The sequence below is a fragment of the Periophthalmus magnuspinnatus genome, chromosome 15 (assembly GCF_009829125.3).
Source record: "Periophthalmus magnuspinnatus isolate fPerMag1 chromosome 15, fPerMag1.2.pri, whole genome shotgun sequence".
NCBI classification, from domain to species: domain Eukaryota; kingdom Metazoa; phylum Chordata; class Actinopteri; order Gobiiformes; family Gobiidae; genus Periophthalmus; species Periophthalmus magnuspinnatus.
Window position 1 is genome coordinate 10383933 of NC_047140.1, and position 18156 is coordinate 10402088.

General features: G+C 42.8%; 1 protein-coding gene across 3 annotated transcripts in view; it reads right to left on the reverse strand.

The window, feature by feature from the left end:
* birc6 (baculoviral IAP repeat containing 6) overlaps nucleotides 1-18156 on the reverse strand; it is an 88391-nt gene that overhangs the window by 45559 nt on the left and 24676 nt on the right. For all 3 annotated transcript variants that reach the window (XM_033979517.2, XM_033979511.2, XM_055227418.1), the window contains exons 26-50: nucleotides 16958-17263; nucleotides 16759-16858; nucleotides 16222-16436; nucleotides 15563-15768; nucleotides 14847-15199; nucleotides 13663-13882; nucleotides 12763-12902; nucleotides 12086-12223; nucleotides 11568-11695; nucleotides 10816-10947; nucleotides 9724-9939; nucleotides 9233-9416; nucleotides 8825-9031; nucleotides 8317-8450; nucleotides 7837-7990; nucleotides 7642-7758; nucleotides 6779-6936; nucleotides 6316-6442; nucleotides 5331-5441; nucleotides 4869-5127; nucleotides 3460-3874; nucleotides 3103-3262; nucleotides 2338-2513; nucleotides 1748-1844; nucleotides 900-1094 (exon numbers count right to left, since the gene is read on the reverse strand). In XM_033979517.2, coding sequence (XP_033835408.1) covers nucleotides 900-1094; nucleotides 1748-1844; nucleotides 2338-2513; nucleotides 3103-3262; nucleotides 3460-3874; nucleotides 4869-5127; nucleotides 5331-5441; nucleotides 6316-6442; nucleotides 6779-6936; nucleotides 7642-7758; nucleotides 7837-7990; nucleotides 8317-8450; nucleotides 8825-9031; nucleotides 9233-9416; nucleotides 9724-9939; nucleotides 10816-10947; nucleotides 11568-11695; nucleotides 12086-12223; nucleotides 12763-12902; nucleotides 13663-13882; nucleotides 14847-15199; nucleotides 15563-15768; nucleotides 16222-16436; nucleotides 16759-16858; nucleotides 16958-17263 — 4648 coding nt within the window. The remainder of the gene's footprint in view (nucleotides 1-899; nucleotides 1095-1747; nucleotides 1845-2337; nucleotides 2514-3102; nucleotides 3263-3459; nucleotides 3875-4868; nucleotides 5128-5330; nucleotides 5442-6315; nucleotides 6443-6778; nucleotides 6937-7641; nucleotides 7759-7836; nucleotides 7991-8316; nucleotides 8451-8824; nucleotides 9032-9232; nucleotides 9417-9723; nucleotides 9940-10815; nucleotides 10948-11567; nucleotides 11696-12085; nucleotides 12224-12762; nucleotides 12903-13662; nucleotides 13883-14846; nucleotides 15200-15562; nucleotides 15769-16221; nucleotides 16437-16758; nucleotides 16859-16957; nucleotides 17264-18156) is intronic.

Consider the following 18156-nt stretch of genomic DNA (forward strand, 5'->3'; position numbering starts at 1 on the left):
TTTATATGGAGAGGGAAAAATCCTGTGTCCAAAGATACTCCAATAAGAAACAACATTTCACCTTGCAGAAAAACAAATAAAATTGAAAAAATGTACAGAATTTACAGGTGCACTGTGTAACTTTGCTGGTGGAGGGCCCACCACTTGCTTTACTCCATTGATTATTATTTTCCTGGAATGTTCCACAGTATGGCATTATGCTTATCTGTCTCCATGGAGACAAACATGTGATACCAGCAAGGTCAAATGTGACATTACAAGTTTTTCAAATTATTTTGGAGAAGTAAAATCACCTGTAATTAACAAAAACTGCAAAATGGATAAGTTTAATGCCATACTCTGGAGCATTTCAAAGCAAACACTACGCAATTTCTATGAAAGCAAGCAGGTAAGGGACCCTCCACCTGAAAGTTGCGCAGTGCATCTTTGAAGTAGACTAAAATAGCAATGTAGTTAAAAACAAAGATTTTACACTTGTAAAAATGAAAGTGATGATGATGATGGTCGTGTTTTGGTAAAATCATCAATCAATCAGCAGCTCTACACTCAAACCAACACACTTTCTCGCTCACTCCTCCTAGTGGTCAGCCTCAGCACTGCTCTGAGTGACAGCTAGATTTAACCAATTGCACTAAGTTCACATGACTCGTGATCAAATTGAATTCATGATCTGGCTCTAAGAAAATTAAGATTTTTTTGGCATATAGCCCCCAAAAAAATTGAATGCTGTGATGTCATCTGGGACCCAGCAATAGTGTGTATAGATGAGGTATGTAGATGTTTTTGCATTGTTATTATTGTTCAAAATCAAAAAGAAAACCCAATTATTTTCTGTTTAGTTTTACCGATACTAGAGAGGGGTGAAAGGGAGAGGTAAAACACAAAAGTGGGTTCTGTACCGAGTGGAGCGAAGTTGTGCAAGCCCTCTGCGTTGTCAGGTTCAGAAGTCATGACCCGGGCCTTCAGGTTCCCGTCAGAGGACTTCCCTGGACCTGAGTCTAAGAACTTCATGATGGTGGAGACCATGCTTCGGGCCGTGTTCACGATGGCTCTGGTGCTGGTAACCATGTTGTTACAGATCAGCTGCACTCCTCCTGCACAGGGAGAGATACAAAGACAGACAGAGGTTAGGACAATAGCCTGGACATAGCAAACCCACAGGATGCTGTGTTTCAAATAGGAAGAGAGCATGGGCCTGATTTGGTTCCATCAACTCTGGCTGCAATTAACTTTCTATTGAAAATTTGTGACCCCCCTTTCTGTGTAACTGCTGCTGTCAGGCTCGCTATTCTGACCATAAAATTTTGGTTTTTCCCCACGCTACATGATCCAGGGGTTTTTATTTCGCCATTTTGTCCCTAAATCAAGATATCAACATTAATAACAGACAAAGCGTGAGCTATAGGTTCACTTCACAGATATAAAATATGTTTATAAGCATATCTAGACCAGAATGCTGTTAAAGCATTTTAAATTCCTGCTATACAATCTATAGTGGCTTGGACTCAGCAGCTTTATTCTAAAAAAAATATTTTTTAAAGATTCAGTAAAGTTTAGCCTTTTCTTTAGCAATAATTAAATAGTGAAATGAAAAGTGCAAATAAAAGACATCTACTTTTACACTAAATCTTCTCATATAAAGTCGGTAATATTTTAGATTTAATGAAACCTACCTATAGAGCCCATTCCCTATGATTCCCTGTCTGTTTGTACATGCTACAGATGTTTGATTGTTCCACAGACTCACCCATGTCATGGAAGGCCTTGAGCGCTTCACTGGTGTCCAACACTCTGAGGATAAACCACAACAGGGGCTCCGACAGCTGACAGGTGGACAGGGAGCCCTGACAGGGACAAAGTAGACCAACCATTATTTCTATGCTCTCAAAATTAACCACATAGGAGAGTGAGGGGGGAAGAGAGGCGAGGTCTGGAGGACTAAAGGGGAGAGTGAGGTGTGTGATGTGTGCTGTGTATATGTTTAGTATGAGTATGTCTGTGTCCTGTGCGTGTTTTGCTTCTTGGCCAGGACACTCTTGAAAAAGAGATTTTTTAATCTCAATGTTTGGTTTTTTTATCCTGGTTAAATAAAGGTAAATAAAATAAAAATAAATGTCACCAACTACTTAAAATGTAGAGGCCACTGGAGACAGCCCAAAGACTTAGACGGTTTTGACCAGAAAGCTGCAAATTGACCTAGTTTGAACTAAAGTTTCCTGAAAAATGACTAGGAACAGTAGCTAATGCTATTAAAAAAATGTATGTGAAGAGGGCACAGGTGCAGAGTCTCACCTGTTGGGCCGTGTTTGTGAGGACGTGTCAGGTGCAGGGACTCACCTGTCGGCCCATGTATCCACAGGCCATGTATGTGAGGATTGGCTGGAGCATGACGTGAACAGAGCTGCTCCTCTTGCTCAGAGTGGTCAGGATGGTGAAGAGGCCATCGCCCACAGAGATGGCGTCCAGACCGCCGTGGAAGTTCTCGTGTTTGGTCAGATGGAGACCACTCGCTCCTGAGACATAAAGATTTACACATTAGTATTATTACACAACTACAATTGAGAGGGTAAGAGGCGGCGAGATGTACTGCTGATTTGAATGATTTGTGAAAAATATCCAGTTGGGATTTTTTTTAACAAGCATTGTGTTAATGATTAGATTTATGTTTTAATAATACGATTCTGTTCAAAATTCACATTCTAAAACACATCCAGAAGAACTGATAAACTAATACAAGAATCACATTTCAGAACATCTTTACACAGATCTAAACTACAGAGTCAGCAGTTTTTAGGTAAAATAAGAGCTTTTGCTGTTTGGGGAGGAAATGTTGGTACTTATAAAATTTTGTCTATTCAAACTGCCCTACTGAGATATTTTGACACTTCCTAAGAATCAAGTGCAAAGTGTTAGCATGTTAGTTGTTTTTGGCATTATTATAGTGACTGCAAAACTCCACTCTGGTCTCTGAAAACTGAAAAGTGCTTATAAACTCATCGTGGTGAGTAATTATGATGTTCTGACTGCATAAGGTAAGTGGGTAATAACTTTGGACCACTGCGAACTGTTTAAAATGGAAATGAATATTGCCCCGTCTCTCACCGATGATCATGGCCATAGCGCTGCTGTTGCACTGCCCCAACGCAGACAGGATCTGACTCATGATCTGCTGATTGGCTAAAACAAGGTCTGCCACTCCGGATGCCGGGCCCTGACTGGATGATGAGCCACCACTGGACCCACCCTCTTTACTTCCACACACCTGCAAAACAAAGGTAGAGTGTTTAGTAGAGTTAAAGTACAAACATATGGGCTCTCAAAAATAGGCTGGAATATTACTTATAAACAAAAAAAAACAAAAAAAAACATCCCCTTAATGGACATATAAAGTGTCTTTCTAATTACTATTTAATCTGATGGGATAGTACCCATTTAATAAAACTAAAACCAAAGCCTTACCTTCTCCTCATCGGACACACTGCTGTCTGCCGCGCTAACGCCCCCTGGTGGCAGTCGCCCGCTGAACTCTCGGTCTCCAGACAGAGGCAGCTGCACCAGGACGTTCACCAGTTTGAGCAGATCAAACATGAGCTGGTCCCGTGTCGTCTCTCCGCACACCGCCTTGGCGTCGCCTGGGCGAATAATGTTAGCGAACAGTCCCCCAAAACAAGCTCGAGCCCCCACAGAGCTGTCAGAGCCGCTCCGGGACACCAGCTTATCTGAGCATGTGATGTAATGGTGCACCAGAAACGTGACGGACTCTATGACAGACAGGATTGTTGCCACGGAAACCACCTCAAAGTTCTGCTCCAGAGTGAAGTCCAGCAGCTTGACCTGAGCATCCAGAGGGCCCTGCCCTGACTGGAATGGACCTCTGAGCACCAGAGGAGAGAAGAGAGGGGGAGCGGGGGTCAGTATTAATAAAAGTGTCTTTTTAAAATCAAAATAAGTAAACTAGACAATATATCACAGAGAATTATTTATTTTCTAATTTGTCTTATGTTAACCCACAGACACAGGACACATCCAGACTCCACACACATGGGCAGTGGTCTCTGTCATTCCACAATTTGAGTGAGAGCCAAATTTGTGTCAGTCATGCTAGTCGTTAACTTGACTTTATTTTCATGATTTCACTCACTAGAAACAGAAATGTTCAGTCAGTTAAAACTTAGTTCTCCTTCATTTAAATGAAACAGAGTTGATCAAAAAACCTTATCTAACTTTATTTACAAAGACTCAAAGAGCCTCCATGTTTGTTTGCTCTGTTTCCTGGAGCTTTTTACCAGTTAAATGTGCCAAGTTAAATGTGTCCAATGCTGGGCTCACATTCACCTTCAGATAAACACATTTAAAGAATCATACAAACACAGACTATTACATGAAGTTTGTCCTAGTGTGTGTTGCCGTAGTGGCTCTGCAGAGCTAATTCTGACGCAAATACGGCTCTGACTCAAATTGGGGAATGACCGTCTCCATGTAGGAATAAAACACAGGCCCTTCTAGCAATGCTGGGCTCACATTCACCTTCAGATAAACACATTTAAAGAATCATACAAACACAGACTATTACATGAAGTTTGTCCTAGTGTGTGTTGCCGTAGTGGCTCTGCAGAGCTAATTCTGACGCAAATACGGCTCTGACTCAAATTGGGGAATGACCGTCTCCATGTAGGAATAAAACACAGGCCCTTCTAGCGTTCAGGCTAAAGTATTAGCCACTCTGCCACCATGTGATAAATATGACAATACTTTGTTCGTCCCGCAAATCCACATAGCAGTGCTCAGCACCAGCCAAGAATGAGCACCCTGGTGGACAAAGGGGCGTCAGAGTACCCATATTTCACCCTCCCATCCAGCTGTCTCACCTCTCAGACGATAGGATGTGCATGAGGCGCAGCAGGAAGTCGCTGAACACCTGAGGACAGGTGGATGATAGGTGCACCTGGAGCCGGCTCACAAACTCGTGCATGGCCTGCGTCGCCGTGGGGCCCACCTGAGCGCTGTGCTGGCTGGTGCCGTTTGGGTTTGTCCCCGAGAGAAACCGGACCAGAACATGGACAAGGGTCGGGTCTGATACCATCTGAAGAGCTGTGCTGTCAGGAGAGCTGAGACCAGAGCTGGAGGCTAGAGAGAAAAAAGAGGGCTGTGTCAGATGCCCTAACTTATTCCTATTTTCTGGTGTGTCAGATGCTCTCCCATCCTCCTATATTCCTGTATTGTTAGACTGAGAGGGAGGCAGGTCAAATGTCTCTAGTTAAGCAGATGTTGTGGTGTGATTGCATAAATATATTTTTAATAATAATAATAATAATAATCTTGTTTCGTACGTGATGGAGGCATGTTGGTCATCAGAGTGAGAGAGTGCAGCACCAAACACCAGGTTCTGAGGGACGTGTTTGGATACCAGGCCAGAACACTCAGGAAACTGCTGATGGAGGCTAAAGCAAAAGAAGACAAAAACGTTAAATCAACTGCACATACAACGAAACCCAAAATATACAGACCACATGTAGGTAATGGCTCAACATACTGTGAAACACTTAAACCTGTTCATGTTACATATATAAGAGCAGTGTAGTTTGCAGTAGACCTTGTCTAGGCCAGTGGTGGGGCTTAAAATGCATGTGACAGGTCTGACTACTGATTTCGCTAAAACATGGTTCACATTATTCTATTTAGGATTACTTTCTCTTTTTTTTCCAGTATTAATCTAGCATTGGATTACCTTCTTATTAGCAAATGCTAATTTAGCCTAGCCTAGCTTCTTACCTCAACCTCATACACTTTCTGTCACAGTTATAAACTGATTAGTGTTAAATCCCTTTTTAATATGACATGTGAGAAAAAGAAGAGAGATTGTAAAATGTTCATTATAAACATTATCAGCTGATTTACCTGGGACCCAGGTACTCATCACAGTTAACGCTATAGTGGGACGCTGGGCACCTTGGCTGAGTGGTATTGTGGGTACACTGTTAATTTTACAGATTGTAGCAGTTTGAATGTAGCATTGAACATATTTTAAATTTATCTTACACAAAAACCATCATGAATGTAGTGTCCAAAATGGCTGCATAAAAATATAACCTTCAACAAGTTTTCATCATTGTGTCTAAAGATTGTGGGGACCCTGCTACAGATATGACAAATATTAGTCAGGGTGGGATATTAGTTACTTTGGTTACAAAGGATAGTGGGGTGTCTGTTTATGTTACACATTGTATGTACAGTTGTATTATAGTAAGGCATTATTTACCTTGGTTGAGAGGGATAGTAAGGTCAGTAGTTGTATTATAGTGGGACAATAATTACCTTGGTTAAGTGGTATCGTGGGCACTCTACTGGCGTTGAACAGAAAGATGTCGGAGCCACTCTCCTCTGAAGATCCAGAGCCAGTGTTCAGACTCAGGGTCAACCACAGCTGCAGCAGAGACTCCAGCTAAGGATATGGGAGAAAGAGTCAACTTCTGCAACTTAAACATTTGAATTATATCAGGGCTAGACCACATCATACTGCTGGTGATACATTGTGATATAAATGGGGATAATATGACATTTGGAAATTGATGTGTCTCACGTGTCTATGTCTAACGTGTACATATCTCACACCTGTATATGTCTCCCCTGTACACGATGGGCCTGTGTTTCATCTGTACGTTTCTCACCTGTACACTATGGGCCTGTGTCTCACCTGAATGTGTCTCACCCGTACATGGTGGATCTCTGCATCTCACCTATATGTGTCTCACTTGTACATGGTGGACCTGTGTCTCACCTGTACATGGTGGACTTGCAGCATGCTGAAGAGCTTGTTGAAGCAGGAGCTGAGCATGGGCACAGAGGAGGGCTGCAGGGTCAGACTGGAGCCTGGGGAGCCTCCTCCATGAAGAGCCCGGAGCAGAGAGTCATCTGTGCCATTAGACGACTGGGACACTGGAGAGACGGGAGAAGGTTTGGATTGAGCATTTGTTTCAATTCAAATCAAAATCACAACACTGGATTATGTGTAAGAGTCAATATAAAACCATAGGAGGCAGTCAAAACGATTTATCTCCAGAGGTGATAACACTGCTCTAGAATTTTCTTCTCTAGAAGTTACATACTAATTCACATCAAAATCACAACACTGGATTATGTGTAAGAGTCAATATAAAACCATAGGAGGCAGTCAAAACGATTTATCTCCAGAGGTGATAACACTGCTCTAGAATTTTCTTCTCTAGAAGTTACATACTAATTCACTTTTAAATGCACCAGGAGATCAGGTCCTAGCACCTGTAGGGAGTATTATACCTCTGATGACAAAGGCCAAGATAACAAGGGCTGAGCTGGGAGAGAGAGCTCTCAGTACAGCACAGGAGTGGACTTTTTTCTAACAGCACCCTCTGGTTACATTTTGTAGAAACTAATATTATAACAAATGACAAAAACTTAACTATTTCTAGGAAAACATTTAAATTCTTCCTTCACAGACTAATAAAAATATAACCAACAATTTTTAAATTTGTTCGAATAGCGATTCTGAAGGTGAGCTGTGTATTCCCTGTTTCTTGTGATAAATGTGCCTATAGCCAAGTATTGGCTGTGTATTTTCTTGTATTAAATGTATATAAATACGTTATACTGATCCTGTTGTACCATTGTTTGCGTTGGAGGTCAGGGCTTGCAAGATGGAATCTGCCTGAAGTGTGGCCATCATCTTCAGCATGAGCTCAGCCTGCTGCTCCAGCCCCACCTCCAGACGAGCATCCAGAGCTGCAGAGAAGATCAGCAAGTTTGAATATAGGATAATGAAACCACATGCATTTCAGTTGATAGGCGACAGTAGAATACCTTGTGAGACAGAGACAGACAGGCCCTGGTTGCTCTGCTTCTCCACTGCAGCTGGAGGCTTCGACACAGGGATGCCCACTCCCCCGATATATGGGTTATACCCGTATGAGCCGTAATCTGCACCCCAGTAATCGTACCATGTGCTGCTGATGGGCTGAAGGGCAGATAAAACAACATAAGTGAAGAAAAACACTTGACACAGTACTCAGTATGAACTAGTGGTATTTCCCTAATTACCTCTTCTTCAACAACAGCACAAGTAATCAACATCTAATAAATGTTTCCATATACTCATGATAAAACTTAATTCATTATTTCATTTTCAATTAAATTTGTTTTGTATATCAGTACATTTTTGAACCCCCTTTTTGATGAGATGTCCGAATGCTGCCCCATCTTTGTCCATCACCTGCAGCTAAATTGCATTAAACATAAACATGTGTGAGACATGTAAAGAGAGGGACGCTGCTGTGTTCTTACCTTAAATACTTTGGCGGCGAGAGGATCTTTTTCCAAGTCAATATCTAAAGGATCAATATCAACATCCATCAGGTCCTGGAGCAAGTCAAAGTCTATGTCTTTGTCTTTGTCCAGAGAGGCCAGAGGAGGAGCGCCTTTGGGACAAAACAGGTCACTTTGGCACACGCACAAAGCACCACATATCTGCACTCAGTCTGCTCATTACAGAATATACATGACTCTATAGAATGTACATGACACTACATTTGAAATGCAAGCGAGTAAGGATGCTTGTTTTTCAGTGCAATAAAAACATCCAGAATGAAAAAACTTGCTTTTACATAAGTTACATTCTGTGGCTTCAAACGAGTTATCGACCTTCAAAAAAATGTTGACCAAATTTTAAGAACAGCTACTGCCTGGACTCTTGCTCTGGACTGAAGCCTTCATTAATTATACAGAAGTACAATTCCCCTGAGCCTGTCTGTGTGTGTGTGTGTGTGTGTACATGAATGTGTTGGATACTCACTTTGAAACACGGCGGCATTGTTGGCTGTACCGGCGATTATATCAGGCACCAAACCTTCGTCTAAACTCTCCACTAGGGGCACCGGAGCAGAGGGAGGCAGGGTTTCCTCACAGTCCACACTGCCCCCTGCTGACGAGGAGGAGGCAGCGTCATCAGGAGCAGGTACATCCTCCATCACGTCCAAAGAGACTGGGGACTGAAGCTCACCTGGAGAGAAAATGGAGAGGAGGGAGGTTTAAACGCAGGCTGAACCAGGAGCTAAACCAGGAGCTAAACCAGGAGCTAAACCAGGAGCTAAACCAGGAGCTAAACCAGGAGCTAAACCAGGAGCTAAACCAGGTTTAAATAAAGACTAAATCAGGACTAAACCAGGAGCTAAATCATAACTAAACAGGTGTCTTTAGTTACCTGCAAGTATATCTTGGAGCATACAGGTGAGGCTGTACTGAGCCCAGGCCCCACCCCAAGAGATGTCTCCTCTGTTGAAGTCAGTTCCCACTAGCAGAAGGAGCAGTCTCTCTAGCTGTTGCTCTGACACCACCTCACACAGGTGGATGGTTGGGCGGGTGGCATTCGCGATCCGAGCCAGGACCTACAGGTAAATAAGGAGATCAGAATATAAAGTTCCTTTTTGACACTTTTAACAATTACAAAGGTATTTTGGGGAGTGTGTAGCAACAGTAGAGGCAGTGGCTCAAGAGCTAGAGTGGTTTTCTAATGAGGGTTTGTGGTTCAATCCCAACTCTGATGGTGCATGTTCTTGTGTCTTTGGGCAAGACACATCAACCACCTTGTCAACCAAAGTGAGTGAAGAGCGAGATGGACTGATTTTTTAGGATTACTGAAAAGTGTACATTTTTAATGAGTTTTTATCATGTGTTTTATTTTCTGTTCTGTACCTTGCAGACGAAGAGCAGCAGGTCGGCGTGGCAGGTGAAGTCCATGGACAGGAGAAACAGCGCAAGCTTTTGTACCACAGAAATGCACCGTTCATGAGACAGAGTGAAGGGCAGAGGCTCCACGTCTGATGGCTCCTTCACTGACGCAGCTTCTGAGTCCAGAGACGAGCGCGGCCACTCAGCTGTACGCCGCAGACGGATTAGATCCTTAAAGTGCTGCAGAGACAAAAACACAGCGAGTTCATGTTAATATCACACACACACAGGGCCAATCAGCTGTACACCACAGATGGCACAGGTCCTTAAAATACATTATTCTCTCTGTTTTTGTAGTAACTATCAAAATCCAAGTGTTCCTCATTGTCCGTTTATGGACAGGCCTCATGTGAAAGAATCTCCAGAGTTCACTTACATAGCTGCTGAGGCTGCACTAGCACTGATTCATGATTGGCTGCAGGTGCTGGGGTTCAGACGAGAGAGACCATTTAGGTTTAAAACAACTGGATTTCAGCATTGAAACTGGGAACCCAAATGAGAGAGCCATATGAGGCTCATTCTGCTTTCTGGTTGAATAATCATGTTGAACCAAAACACCAAATTATAACAAACAACTTGTCCATCATGTTTTTATGATTAAAAATAAATCTGCATTAGAATAGGCATCAGTAGTCATGTTTAGCTCGTATCTGGGGACAAAGATGGGTTATGTTTATGGAATTTAAAATCTAAATCTTACATAGTTCCTTTAATAGGGTCAGAAAAACGTATTCCTTTTTTGACTCCTTTATTTCATTATTGGTTGATTTTCATAAATTACAGGTTAGGAAGAAATACATGTTCTTATAAACTGTTTGTCTTAATTGGTTTCATAAAGGACTTGATACAACCTAAAGCTGGAATTAATATATGGCATAGTTTTAATTTAATCAATTTCACCATTAAAAAGGACACGTCAACTGTTTTATTACCATGTTTACAAATTTTTACGCTACAAAAACCTCCATTCAGACCACATTACCACTGTAGCCTCTGTGTTAAAATCATTATCGGTGTATTACCAGTATGTTTTGTAGATGTAGTAGTTAAACAGACCTTGGACGTGGCTTGCTTAAGCTTGGCCTGTTCCACCAGGAGCTTGTAGGAGGAGCCTTTGTTGCTCTGGATCTTCTCCTTCTCGATCTGCTCTACCAAAGCTTTCTGTTTGGCTTTTAGCAAGTTAAGCTGCTGCACAAAAAGAGCCACACCATTAGAAGCGTTCAGGAAGGATTGGGTCAATTCTAAACATTTAAAAATCAACGAGGGCTGAAATATTAAGCACAATATATGAGTACTTGTATTTGTTTAACTGTATTTTTTGGTTGTACAGCACTTTCATGTTAATAAAATGTGTTGTATAAATAAAGTGGACTGGATTAGCTCAAATTAAAATCCCAGTTTGAATGGTCACAGTCTAAGAAGTGCTAGATGTGCTCTGCAGACAAACTAAAGCCCCTGTGTCTTCTATGGGGGCTTATTCTATACAAAATTAATCAAAGACTCCTTTCTCTCTTCTTGTATATGTTTGGCCATTTGTGATGTACCACTTGCTTCCTGATCGTCCTGCCCCTCCTACTGCATATGTTTACCCGTTTGAGATGCACCAGTTGCTTTCTGATTTTTCTCCACTCTCCACTCTCCACTCTCCACTCTCCACTCTCCACTCTCCACTCTCCACTCTCCACTCTCCACTCTCCACTCTCCACTCTCCACTCTCCACTCTCCACTCTCCACTCTCCACTCTCCACTCTCCACTCTCCACTCTCCACTCTCCTCCTCCCTCTTCCTCTCTTCTTGTATACATTTACCTGTTTGTGATGCACCAGTTGCTTCCTGATCTTCCTGGAGTAGAGTCGGTCCAGGCTGCTGTTTCCTTTGGAGGCACGGCTCGAGCTCTGGGACTGGAGGCTGTTGTTGATAAAACTCCACTGGATCCCTGCACACAAAAAGCACAAGCATGGCTATGAGGCTATGAGCGTTTTAGAATGGGGTGGATTTATTTGTTGACAATAAACCACATTTTTGTATTTGGTTGTGGGTGAAGCATTGCAGAAAAAAAGTCAATGGACTGTAGACTGTAAAGTGTATCACTCAAACATCAAAATATCTCATGGAAGTTTGCAAGAATACAAAAGAGATCGAATCTTCAAACAAACCAAACTGTTTTAGTATTTTTATGTTCTAAGGTATGATGCTATATTTGTTTAAGTTGAGCAGCTCCATCTTTCCCAGTGCTTATATAGAACATTTTACCTTGTGTAGTTTAAGTCTTCGGTCTGTGATGGTCTTAGTTATGCATAAATAGCGAGGAGGTCTATAGTTTTACCTGAGCAGCTCCGGTCTCTGTCCTTCCCACCCAAGTGCTTCTTGGCTCCTGATGCCTCATCTTCGATACTGGCCACAGAGTCCAAGAGTCTGGAAACCAACATCACCACCCAGCTGATCATAGGGATGTCCAGAACTCCTGAAGAATAAACACACACATTTAAATGCCCAACACACATATATGATCATGTCCAGTGCTTGAAATAAAGAAATACTAAAACACAAATTTAATACACATATGAAAGTATTGCCAAGTTCCTAAAACTCATGGAAGAATAAAATCTAGAGATGAACCAAATATGGTGTTTTGTTGTTATCAGTGGCCTGGGTTCATTGGCACAATACCCCCAAATATATTTTTTCTTTTGCATTATTTCCCGAATGCGGGCTAGTTCCTCCCACTCATGTGATGTCAGAAATCTGAGTGATAGCTGCTAGAGCGGAGCTAGCATGGACTCAGAGCAGGGCTAGGCTAAATCTTTCAAATCTAACTTTTAGGCGCTTTGAGGATTTAAAAATTCTAAAGGGTTCATGTTGTGAAAATACAGAAGAATCCTATAGAATGTGTGTTTGTATGCGTGTATGTGTGTGAGTACGTGTTTCTGGGAGTATGTGTGCGTGTTAGCTATGTACTTATATTAGCAAATGGTTTAGAATAATGTTTATCCGAGTCAGTACCTTCAGTTCTCCTATGTGCGGTGGCCTGAGCAGGCTGCTGCAGTGGACACAGCAGGGAGTCCAGCAGGTTTAGAAGTCCCTCCAGAACTCCACTGTTACTGAGAGAACGCTGACCAATGCAGGACAACAGCATGAACACTCTGAGGACACAGAAGAGGAAGAGAGAGAAAAGACTTTTACTCATGAAATTTACTTTTACTACTGCTCAGAGCAGGTGAGCATGTATTCTTAGTACAATTCCAAAGGCTGTTCTGTCGTCAGCATAACCCCTATACTAAGAGAGTAGGGGTGTGTAGGGGCGGGAAAGGTGGGGTAAGGTGGAGCAGGGGGGAGTGTAGTAGGGATAGTAGGTGTAATATGAATAGTATGGGTAATATGGGTAGAATGGGTACCAGGGGTAGTAGTGGTGGTGGTACTAGTAGTAGTAGTAATAGTAGTAGTAGTAATAGTAGTAGTAGTAGTAGCAGTAGCAGCAGCAGCAGCAGCAGCAGCAGCAGCAGCAGCAGCAGTAGTAACCCTGAGTATTAGTACTTTGTGTGATTTATGTGGTGAAGGATGATTTCATTTGCTGTGGGTCTGTCCTCTGTATAATGAACTGATTTATATGAGATGATGTAACAGAAAAAACCTTGACTTGTTTTGTCTGAAGGTTACTTGAAAATGTTTTTTTTTTGGGGGGGGGGTCGCCTTTGTGGAGAATGTCTGGACATGGAGAGAACAGACTGTCCTGACAGGGTCTGATTAACTTGTAGAAGTGTTTTAATTAGTACCTGTCCTGAGTAGTAGTAGTAGCAGTATTAGTACTCATAATGCCTGTCTTGAGGAAATATAAGCAGTTGTTCTGAGTTTTAGCAGTAGTAATAACAATAGTAATAGTAGCAGTAGCAGTACTGTTCATACCTGTCCTGAGGAAATATAAGCAGCTGTTCTGAGTTGTAGAGTTCCTGCAGGACGTTGGAGAGGAACTGCCCCCACCATCTCTCAGCCCCACACAGCTGCACCAGGAGCAACCCAGCGTGGAGTCGGATCTTTGGGGTTCCACTGATGCACAGGTGCTTAAACAGCTCCTCACACGCCTCAGAGTGGAACGTGGACTGGAGAACCGATGGAACCGAGTGGCCTGAGGAAGGAGAAGGAAACAATAATAATAAATGAATAAATAATTAACACAATAAGTAAATATACATTTTAACAGGTTTCAAGGGTCTGCATACAATTTATATTGTATAAGGATATAATATTACATATATAATATAATATTACATGGAAAAATGGGTACAGTCCCTTTTCAGATATTAAACATTGAAATCGCAAAGGACAGATTTCAAAGTCATAAGGGGATGGTCAGTATTGGAGGTTTTCATATTGTAGAATGTGATGATGTCATATTCCCAGATGGGGGAGCAAGAGACATGAGACTTTTCTATGAAGTAAATTCACAAATGTTGAACCTGATCATTTCTCTTAGAGACACTAGACCCAAGGACTGTGTTACAATAAACATCTGCATCTTAAAAGGCCCATATTACACTATTCTCTGATCTGTCTTCTAATGTCGTTTCCTCATCACAAACATACCTGGAGGTGTGCTTTGTTTCATCCACACGTTTAACACACAAACCTTGCATATTTAGGCAGTTCTTTTCTCAAAGAGAAAAAACTCTGTTCCACCTTGTGAAGTCATGTGGTAATACAGGAAGCATTCCACTGTGTTTTTAAACCCCATACACCAACACTTAACTCATTTGGATCATTTCATTCCTGGATTTGCCAATCTCTTACTCTAACTAAACTAAAGATAAATGGTAGCTGTTAAATTGAAAACTACCACTACATGACATTTTGAGCTTTGGAGACTAATAATAAAGGGTTACTCAAACATGTGTGAATGAAACAAAATACAACTCCGGTTATGTTTTTGAGAAGGGAACAACATTCTAACATGGTTTAAAGCTCACAAGAGTCAATTTTGTATAATATAGGGCCTTTAACTATATTCATTTTACTTGCCACCATCTGTGTGAAACGTGATTGGCCAATAGAATGTTGTGATATCATCTGTAACACAGGGACAGTAGCCGTACCGTTGTTTGCATGTAACAGACTAAGCAGTGTGTCCAGCAGATATCTGATTATAGTCCTGAGTTGCTCCGTGGACGAGTTCTGGACCAGGTCTTGGGGTTTGGGTTTGTCACAGTCGGATAGGATTTTGCGAGACGCGCCCAGAGACACACGCAGACGCTGCACTGCATGATGGGATAAATTGAGTTGGAGTTGGAGCTGGATACAGTCTTGATAGGCTGAGAAGACACGTTGGTCCTCCTCCACCACTTTGTCTGGTTTACGCAGGAAGTACTGAGCGTTGTTTGCACTGTTCAGAGGAGGGAGGTCGATGCTCTGAAGAAGAGTCTCCAGACGATGGCATGCCAGGTTATATCTGAGGAGAGAGGAAGGTTTAGGACTAAACCAGGACTAAATTGAGACTAAACCTGGCCTGAACCTGGCCTGAAGCCAGGACCAAACTGGGATTAAACCGTGACCGAATCAGGACTAAATTGGGACTAAATTGGGACTAAATTGGGACTAAACCGTGACTAAATTGGGACTAAAGCCGGGACTAAAGCCGGGACTAAAGCCGGAACTAAAGCCGGGACTAAAGCCGGGACTAAAGCCGGGACTAAAGCCGGGACTAAAGCCGGGACTAAAGCCGGGACTAAAGCCAGGACTAAAGCCAGGATTCAAATAGGAGACACAACCAGGATTCAAATAGGAGACACAACCAGGATTCAGGATTCTGTACCTGCACTGTATGTCCTCTTGCAGAGCAACCATCATGGTAAGGTGCTGCTCCACTTCGGGCTGGGGGCAAGGGTCTCCGTCCCTCAGCGGGTCGTGGCTCAGCTTCAGGTCACTCTCCCATGGCAGGATGTACGTGTGGCCATAGTAAAACCCCAGAGGAATCTTAGCTCGGGCGTTAGTGCTGCCATAGCGACCGATCACCGTGATCTGAGGAAAAAATATACATTTGTACTTAAATCAGACCTATTCTACGAACTGATCTTTATTCATGTTCTAGTTGTTTCTTCTCATTGAGCCTCTTAAGTTGTATTTGGAGTGATTCATGTTTAATTCATCTCTAATCTCTTATTTTCAGCATGGCATTTTGTCAATCTCCCCCCATTTTCACCTCCACTGGTACATGCCTACTGTGTCGTACGCATTTCCTACTCCAGTTTTATTTTCTTCATCGTCATACTCATAGGATTCTGCAGCGTTGCATAGTCATTTTGATACAAATGAAAAAAATGGGCTGCTCTCTAGTGTGATGTGTAGCTATCCATAGAGCGCTTTGGTGTGATGATGTTTGAAGCAACGTCAGCTCCCACTGGGCACCGCAGAATAGGTCTGTATTAATTACATCAAAGAATCATCAGAGCAGAGTTGGTATTAAAAGTGCACCTTCATGAAGCGGCAGACAGGGGGCGGCAGCAGGTCATGCAGGATGAGCGAGTGAGTGCTGATGTCTGTTGCTACGACGAGGCGGCGCCCGTCGACCTCCTCGCCAAGCGTCCACACGTCGATGGAGAGAGACGCCAGGTCAGAACACACAGGTATCAGAGCATCTGTGAGGAGCACTGGGCGACCGAAGTCCAGGGTCACAAACCGACGAGCTCCTGGAGAGAGGGAGGAGGAAAAGGGAGCAGGAAGAGAGAAGGGGGGAAGAAAGAAAGTGCAAGAAGGAGGGGAGGAGAGGAGGAAAGGTGATAGAGGGAGGATAGAGAGAGAGAGGGACAAAGCGACAGAGGGGGGCAGAGAGAGTGGCGGAAGGAGGTTGTTTTTTTTTTTTAACCCTTTGTAATTAACAATGGTATGGCCCATTCTGAAAATACTAAAGTCTAACATCAGGCTGAAGTTTCAGGGGCTGTTTGGTGTTTTACTGCATTAGTTTCATAGTGTGATAACAGAAGATAATTATAATAGTAGTAGTATTTTTACCTGAGTGCATGCGTTCGATGATGATGGACTGATGAGGTGGAGGCTGCAAGAAGTGAGAGGCCTGAGAAATGGCCAGAGCCAAACCGCTGCCCATTGCACCCTAGGGACAGGACAGGGAACATCATTCAGGATACAGACTCAACCTATTATTCAAAAATCTCTCATTACCAAAACACAAAACACTGCGATGTTTGCGTACCTGTTTGGCCTTGTGGGCATTCTTGTGCGTTGCCAAGTTGACAGGACTTGGGTCCATCATTGACCCAGGGAATAAGTGAGCAAGCTCTGCACTGAATGCGGCAGACACGGCCTCGTTGGGCGGCGTGAGGGGCGGAGTCATGAACAGGGGCGTGGTCTTTGGGGTGGGCGGGATCACGTCCGACGGGTGGATGAAAAAACCCGGAGCCGTGGACGAGTTGGAAGGCACTGAGTTATGGAGATGCCCCGAGGCAGCTGCAGCGGCGGCTGAGGTCGTCTGGTGCAGTTTGGCTTCAAGTTTAGCTTTCTGTAAAAAGACAAAAGTTTAGCTTTCTTTTAAAAGACAAAATGTTAGCTTTCTGTAAAAAGACAAGTGTGTCTCTGCTACAGGGGTGATAAAATAATGCACTATTTCATTAAGCCTCGTTCACAGTTTTGTTAGTTAGCTTTGACTCTTATGGGCTCGACACACGGGGAGCGACTAACGACAGCGTGCAGCGACACTCATCGCATAGGCTTTAAAATCGAACACACGGGCAGCGACAAACTGCAGCGACAAACGGCAGCTTGTCACGTCGCGCTGTTCCAGAGAAGATCGCGAACCTCCTACACGTCTGATTGGCTGTTTATTTGGAGGGAATTTTGAGGTTAATAGCAGTAGATGGGAAAAAGACGCTAAAATGAAATCTCGTAAAGTTTTGCTTCATTTGACTAAAATATTACAATTGGTTGCACGCTACAAAACTATAAAAAAAGCGATCCTGGGTCCACCCTATTCTGCAGCTAATTCTGTTTAATGTAAAAACATTAAATAAATATATTTTTCTATGTTGAATCAGTCTTTAATACATTTCGTTATTAGCCTCCATAAATTTATCTGAATTAACAAATTTGCGCATGTTAACTTATCACTCATATTCACCCTGGCACCAACGAGTTCCCAGGCAGCTGCTTTTTTTGATATATCTCGGTAGTCTCTTTGAGATGTCAAAAATAATTGGGAAATCCGACACCGTGAGTATAATTTTCTCCTCCATGATGTTTCTGAAGTGGACAGTGCATTGGCTCGTCAATCAAACTATCAATCAAAGTAGAACATTTTTCAACTTTCATTAGTCGCGTCGCAGGCCCGCGTGTGCACGTCGACATGCACGAGCGCAAGGTTTTCACGTGCACGACTTTCGCTTGTCGCGGAGGTGA